Source organism: Halyomorpha halys, unplaced genomic scaffold (genome assembly GCF_000696795.3).
Source record: "Halyomorpha halys isolate HHAL.00 unplaced genomic scaffold, Hhal_1.1 Scaffold97.1, whole genome shotgun sequence".
Lineage (NCBI taxonomy): Eukaryota > Metazoa > Arthropoda > Insecta > Hemiptera > Pentatomidae > Halyomorpha > Halyomorpha halys.
The window spans coordinates 501,177-508,377 of record NW_027108815.1 but is presented as its reverse complement, the minus strand read 5'-3'; the positions used below and the strand labels follow the sequence as shown (position 1 = coordinate 508,377).

Below are 7,201 nucleotides of genomic sequence, written 5' to 3'. Positions count from 1 at the left end.
AATTTATTTATAAATATTTAATTTTTTTATAATAATAAAATTATTATTCTCATTTCATATGTATTTTACCATATTCATTTGTCACCTTTTTAGTACATTCTTTCTTCATATTTCATTCTACAGTTACCTTGTTGTAATATATTGTGGTTCCCAACTGGTGGTCCACGGACCTGAGGTAGATTGCGAGGGGCTCCTGCAGTAACTTTTGAGGGAATTATTATTAAAACTGTTTTATTGTTTGCCTTTCCTGAGGTTTTAGTGTTAGGTGAACGATTTTAACTTTTTATAAAAGTGCCTCAGAATATATTTTTGAGCTACATTGTTTTCAAAGATTTTCCTTAGGGAACCTTCTTTGTTCAAAGCTAGGAGTGAGGATGGACAGTTTCCTGCTTTAAGGTCCCCAGAATTCTGAGTTGGGAGCCACATATCTAATCTAAATATTTTTTTTTTTCCGATTTTCATTTATTTTCTTTCACCTTATGTTCGTAAAGATCTGTTCACTTTCTTTATTTTATAATTATTATAAAGATGTAGGCATCAGGATTCATTAATGATTAGTATTAATGTGAAATTAAAGTTTGGATAATTGTTTTTAAGATTTATTTTCTCTTCAATGATGGTTGTTTAATCTCATTTAAATACTTTAATAAATAATTATTATTTTGAATATTTTACAAGGAATAACCTCTTTTGTGAATTTCTTTTTAGTCTAATTTTGCAATTGGACGGTTGCCGAGCAACAACAGGAAGGTTTACATGCTGGACTTTGGCCTTGCTAGGCAGTACACCACAGCGACGGGTGAAGTGAGGCCACCAAGAACTGCGGCTGGTTTTAGGGGAACAGTGCGCTACGCATCTATTAATGCTCACAAGAATAAGGTAATATTTTTTTTTTTTTTTTTTATGAGTTTGGTCATTGTCGAAGTCTTTGTACATTAAATCGTTGTTGATATTAAAGTCCTCTTTTAATCTTTACACGACTGATGTTAACAATGATTATATCATTGTTTGCTTTGACCATTCCTTTATTGGAGCAGAGCATAATATTTTCTTTTCTATTAATTTATGTACATTCAGGAAGACACTCTTTATCGAAGATAGCTGCGGTCAATGATATCCTTTCCTTGACTGTGTAGAGGAATTTATTTGCCATAGAACACAGTTTAACTCAACCAATAATATGTAACCTAAGTTTCAGCATTGGATTATGGCAGCCAGTAAATGACGGGTGTCAGAAGTATTCAAGGAGCAAATCTCTCTCTAGGACGACCAAGATACAAATATATTAGACTATTTATGAAATAAATAATTCAAATTCTATCCATTATAGTCTCAAAACCTTTTATTTCTCTTATAAGTCCGATGTTTCGGCCAATCCGGCCATCTTCAGGGACAATCTACTTAATAAAACTTTGAAATTATATAATTGAAGAAGTTTGTCGGGGAGTGCGGTCAGCAAAGAACAACATATAACATATAGAGATAACAACAACATTTACATTTAAAAATGTTGTTGTTATCTCTTCTGTTCTATAGCCATGATGAAGACCTGAAACTCAGGTCGAAACGTCGGCATAAAATAAATAAATATGGTTTTGTTTATTTATGTTGTTCTTTGCTGACCGCACCCCCCGACAAACTTCTTCAAGTATTAATCTACGGTCAACTATCTACATCTCATTTTGAAATTATATAATTTAAAAAACTCGAACTCCATGCAGGCTATTCTGCCCAGGTCAAAAACATCAATTTATAATTAGTCAAATATCCACTTAAAACAAAATCAAAATCATTTATAATCAGACACTATTCTTGTCAAAATGATTTTGATTTTGTTTTAAGTGAATATTTGACTAATTAGAAATTGATGTTTTTGACCTGGGCAGAATAGCCTGCATGGAGTTCGAGTTTTTTAAATTATATAATTTCAAAGTTTTATTAAGTAGATTGTCCCTGAAGATGGCCGGATTGGCCGAAACGTCGGACTTATAAGAAAAATAAAAGGTTTTGAGACTATAATGGATAGAATTTGAATTATTTATTTTAAAAAATTTACCAGTCTCAAGAAAATATTAAGATTATAGATGTATTAGACTATATTCAGGCCAGTTCTCACATACTCTTTGGAATGCTGTATGGTGAATGATGGATTTGAAAGAATGATTTTGAGATAGATATTGGGGTCTGTGAGTGACAATGTTTTATGGAGACTAAGAAAAAATGCTGAAACAATGAATCTCTGTAGGGACCATACTGATGTACATTTAATACAAACTGGAGATCTGAAATGGGCATGAATGAATACCTAATTCAAAATTCCCAATATTCTCCTTCCTCATGAGGAAAATATTTTCAGTCCTAGAAAAGTTGGAAGACCTTTTTTGCCTGTGTGGTAAAATATGTCCAGAAAGCACTCAGAAAAAATTATATTAATTTATAAACTTTTAGAAGGTAATGAAAAATGAGACTCGGGCAAAGATTCAAACTTTCGACAGAATTTAATACCTCATTTTTAAAATCATTCTTTGACGGCCTCCTGGACTATCTTCCTACGATCTTCTTCAAACGGTTAACTATCTTCTTCCAAAAAGAAAAATGTTTAAATTTTGCAACTGAAAATATTATTGAGAGTACTTTTCTGAAAAGTGTTGAAATTGGAGTTAGTCAATCTTTCAACTGAAAGCCTTATTTGGAAAATTTTTACAGGAATGTATTGCCACGGTGAATGATACAGAACTATCTGTTCTAAGATGAGTGAGGATTAATTTTAAGTCATAGTGACTAAAATGAGTGCCCGCAACAGATTTTTATTATTAATTATTGACTGTATCTGTATATTTGATTTTGTAAAAGTAAGTATACTTTTCTGAAAGAGTCCTTCATTAGGATTTGATGATAACTTACTCTGGTAACATTGCATAAAGTCTTAAAACTAAATGAATAACATACTATAATTACAATTCAAAATTGTCTGAATTAACGTTACATCAAGAGCGAGTAAAGCTCAAAAATTGAATTGCAAAACAACACAAACTTGTTTAACCTGATAGAACTTTTCTTCTTTCAATCATGTTATCATTAAAACGTTTTTTCTTTAGGAAATGGGCCGGCACGATGACCTGTGGTCGTTGTTTTACATGCTCGCAGAATTTGTCAATGGCCAGTTACCATGGAGGAAGATGAAAGACAAGGAACAAGTTGGCCTTATGAAGGAAAAGTACGATCATAAGCTTCTCTTGAAGCATCTTCCTTCCGATCTTCGTTTGTTCCTCGACCACATACAGGTAACGTAATTATTTTTAAAGTAAACTAGTAGTTGTATAAATATTCAGCTACTTATATTTTTCTGTATTTCCTACTATTATTGATAGTATTTTTCACTTCATGTCGATGTTGAAATTTAGTGAACACATTTTTTTCTGTCTTTAAAAGTAATGTTTTTTTACATAAATAGACTTAAAGCCATTATTTGGCAGTTGTGCATGATTCCGACCACATCATCTTGTATTTTACCGTTAGTCTAGAAACAGTATTTTCTTTCCAAGTACTGAAGCCAAAACCCTCCAATGGTTTGAAATGTTTGAGGTACTTAATTAATTCTCATGTAACTTGACAAGTTAATGGAAGACCTTTTGGATAGAGCTTACTACCCTGAGGGCTAGTTACTCTCAAGGAAGAGAAATTCTTCCCCTTTAACATGGCGAAGTAGCTGTTTTGTCAAATAGCCACCATCTTGAGATTTTTTTTTTTTTTTTGTTTACAAACTCATGAGTTGATTGTTATTTCAATAAATTAAAAAAAAAATCACAAATTTGTTTTCATTTATTTATTGTTCTTTATTTCTTAGCATTGTAGAAATTTATTATTTATATTGTGATTTTTAAGAATTATCATATTACATCGCAAAACAACATGACTGTCACTAGAAGATATTTAAAATTAAAATAAAAACAGAGAAAATCAAAAAAATATCCGACTAAATCTTAATATAAACAATAAATAACAAGACTAAGGTGGGATATTATTTTTAGATATCATTAGATATCTAAAATCACAGAAATTAATAATTATTTATTATTGAGTTTAAAACATTTCTTCTCGACATGTTACATCAAGGTATAAGTTAAGGTGGGAATCTCGTCTTTTCATTTCAAAATGAGATTTGAACACTAAATGGGTCTTTTTTAATTTTCAAGCTTTACTACATGAATCTTAAATATCCTGTATGCATGGCCTCCATTTAATATTCTGTCTCAGATTTTTTTTTTTTTCATAAATAAATTTCTTATATTTTCTTATAGGGGCTTGAATACAACGACAAACCTGACTATGGGATGTTGATCGGCCTATTTGAGCGCTGTATGAAAAGAAGGGGTGTTCGAGAAACTGATCCCTACGACTGGGAGAAGCTTCCAACGGTACCGCCTCCGGGGCTTACATCTCTGCCCACTGCTACCTCTCCAGCTGTTGCTCCTATTATTACTGCTACCGAAAACCATACGACCAATTTGGACAACGATCAGGAGAACATCGAGCCTGATAATAGGAAGGAAACAGAGGTTAGTTTTAATTTAATAAGAAATGGTTGTATCAAAATTGGTTTTATTTTATTTCTCTATGGTGTAATGGTTAATAAACAAGAATTTTTTTCTGAAATCTATAAATATTAAACTTGAAGGAGGCAGTTACTTTATTTACTGACTTTGGAAGACCTTCCAGAGGCCAATTAAGCCCTTATAATGCATAAAACTTACCCTTTAACTGTCGAAGACAAAAACCTAAAACAGTTTCTCACTAAACAGTATTTTCTTATTATTAAATGTTTAATAAATAAAAGGTTTAGTGAAGCTGGGGGTTCGATGCTGACACCTTCAATCAAAGTTTGCACATGTCTGTCCCATCACCGTCGTCCAAACCCAAATCCGCAAGATCAGCCTTTCAGTCTACTTGTAACGAGTAACAATACATTCATTACTGAGCCCAACAACTTTACATGCCCATTTTGTTTACCACTATGCTATCACTTCTATATATTGGTTGTATATAACTAAATTCGGTGTTGTGTAATCTAAATTATCCGGTTAACTCATCCTTCGGTTCATATATTTTATACTGTACTTTATTTTCACAAACATTAAGGCCTTCTTTTTCATTTAATGGAAGTGGTCATATTTTTCATCTCTAGAAATGAGTAGTAAGAATAATATTTTTTCTCTTTTTAGATAACCGAAATAAAATAGAATACATTACAAATTATCTATATATCTCTGTGAATCTAAGAAACATGAAAAGCTAAATTTAATATATTCTGTTTCATAGAGGTATCAATTTATTGATTGTTTTTATTAATTATTTACATCTTGCTATCTTACATATTAAATGTGGAAGTGGACCCAGTCAGAAATTTTATACACAATATGTTATTACGAAAACCCATGAAATTATGGAAACATCAATAAGCCTCTAGAAGGCCTTGCTGGTTCAAGAAGTGCTGCCTGTTAGTTACACCTGAACAAATTCTTGTTAAAACATATCTGAGTCAGTATGAAGAATAATTAATATTGCAATGGAACTAATGCTGGTTTATTACTATGGAAGTTATAAATCAAGAGGATATTGTGTAAAAATGTATTCATAAAATGGTGTGACAAATTAACTGATAGAGCTCTTTCCCATTGTCATTCCATTCAATTGTTAATATTCCTTTCATAAATAAGTTTTATTGTAGTTTTGAGTTCTTTTAAACTTTTCTGTTTATGATATTGTTTTTTTGATTTAAGATAAAATATTTTTCAACTATAAATTATTACATGTTTTTCATTCTATAAATTATAAAAAATAAAATATAATAATCTTAATCTAGTTTGGTTTAAAAATAATTATTAAAACTTATAATTTTATAATGATTTATTTTTCAATTATTGAATTTTACAACTTCGTTGACATATGCTACCTACTTTTCTATTCTGTAATTGTATTATACAATGTTTTTCAATTGGAAGATTGATATTTTTTTCATATTTGTCATTATTTTGATAATGCTTATGACTTCCATTTATTCCTCCTATATTCATCAACGTTTTTGGGCTTTTGATCCATTATTTATATACTTCTTTTTCATCATCGCACTAGACTCATGTCCCTAACTTAATCTCTTTAGTTCCTCCCCTTTATTGCTGTTGTTGACTGGAATCTTTCCTTTTTTTTTTAAATATAATTATTATTTTATTTTATAAGACTATTGTAGCTGCAATTTATTTATTATGTCTGAATAATTCATGTTCATGTTGTCTGTGTCAGTTTTGTAATAAACTAAAATTTGTTATATAAATAGCTTCCTTTAACTTTCAGTTTTTTGTTATTTTTTAATTTTCCAAAGCACTAGTATTTTAAATCGAAATTGTTGTTTCATGTTCTGCTTTGATATATCAGTGATGTAAATTTTATATTTTTGAAGTTATTTTCATGTTAAACTTATCTGATTCTAATTTTTTTAGATGTTTCCTTTATGGGCATTTGGTTACAATTTTGATTGTTTTGTTTATCTGATTTTCTTATTTTATCCTTCTTGTTGATTAGATATGAATTCAGTTTGTTACTATTCTTCATCCCTAATTTTATATTATAGTGATCATTTATCATTTATATTGAATATTTAGGTATTTTTTTAGTTAATTCAGGAACATTATTTATTTTAAAGAAAGCTCTGAAATGTGAATGAATATGGGGATATATGAAAGTAGGAAGGATTTTTCACAATAAGGACTATAATTATCTTTTTTTGTTGAATAAATTGTTGATGTTCTAGGTTTTTTTTTCCTTCATTAGACTCTTCTTTCCTGAGCCCAAAAAGTTGAATTGTTGCAGTATGCAAATATTTTCATTATTAAAAAAATATTATGATTTCAAAATCATGAATCATCTCAATGACATTCAACTTTTCATTAATTTTACTCCTGATTGTAATCATTTTTTCTGAAATTTGACCATTGAATTTTCTTCTGATTTGTTATTTTTTATTTTGTATATCTTTTATTTATACAAGTACCTCTAATGATACTAATGCCATAATAGTATGGAGAAATGATACCTTGGAGGCTTAGAAATGTTATTAACAAATATGAGAGTTAATGATTATTTTTGAGGAAAAATAATGTATAAATTAATGAGAGATGTAAAAAAAAAAAGTTTTCATTTAATA

General features: G+C 29.7%; 1 protein-coding gene across 14 annotated transcripts in view; it reads left to right on the top strand.

Moving 5' to 3' along the window:
• Asator (tau-tubulin kinase asator) overlaps positions 1 to 7,201 on the top strand; it is a 255,590-nt gene that overhangs the window by 197,419 nt on the left and 50,970 nt on the right. For all 14 annotated transcript variants that reach the window (XR_010843331.1, XM_067047144.1, XM_014415286.3 and 11 more), the window contains 3 exons: positions 709 to 879; positions 3,099 to 3,284; positions 4,302 to 4,559. Coding sequence is in view for 13 of the 14 variants with exons in the window: in XM_067047144.1 (XP_066903245.1) it covers positions 709 to 879; positions 3,099 to 3,284; positions 4,302 to 4,559 (615 nt within the window). In the remaining variant the exon portion in view is untranslated. The remainder of the gene's footprint in view (positions 1 to 708; positions 880 to 3,098; positions 3,285 to 4,301; positions 4,560 to 7,201) is intronic.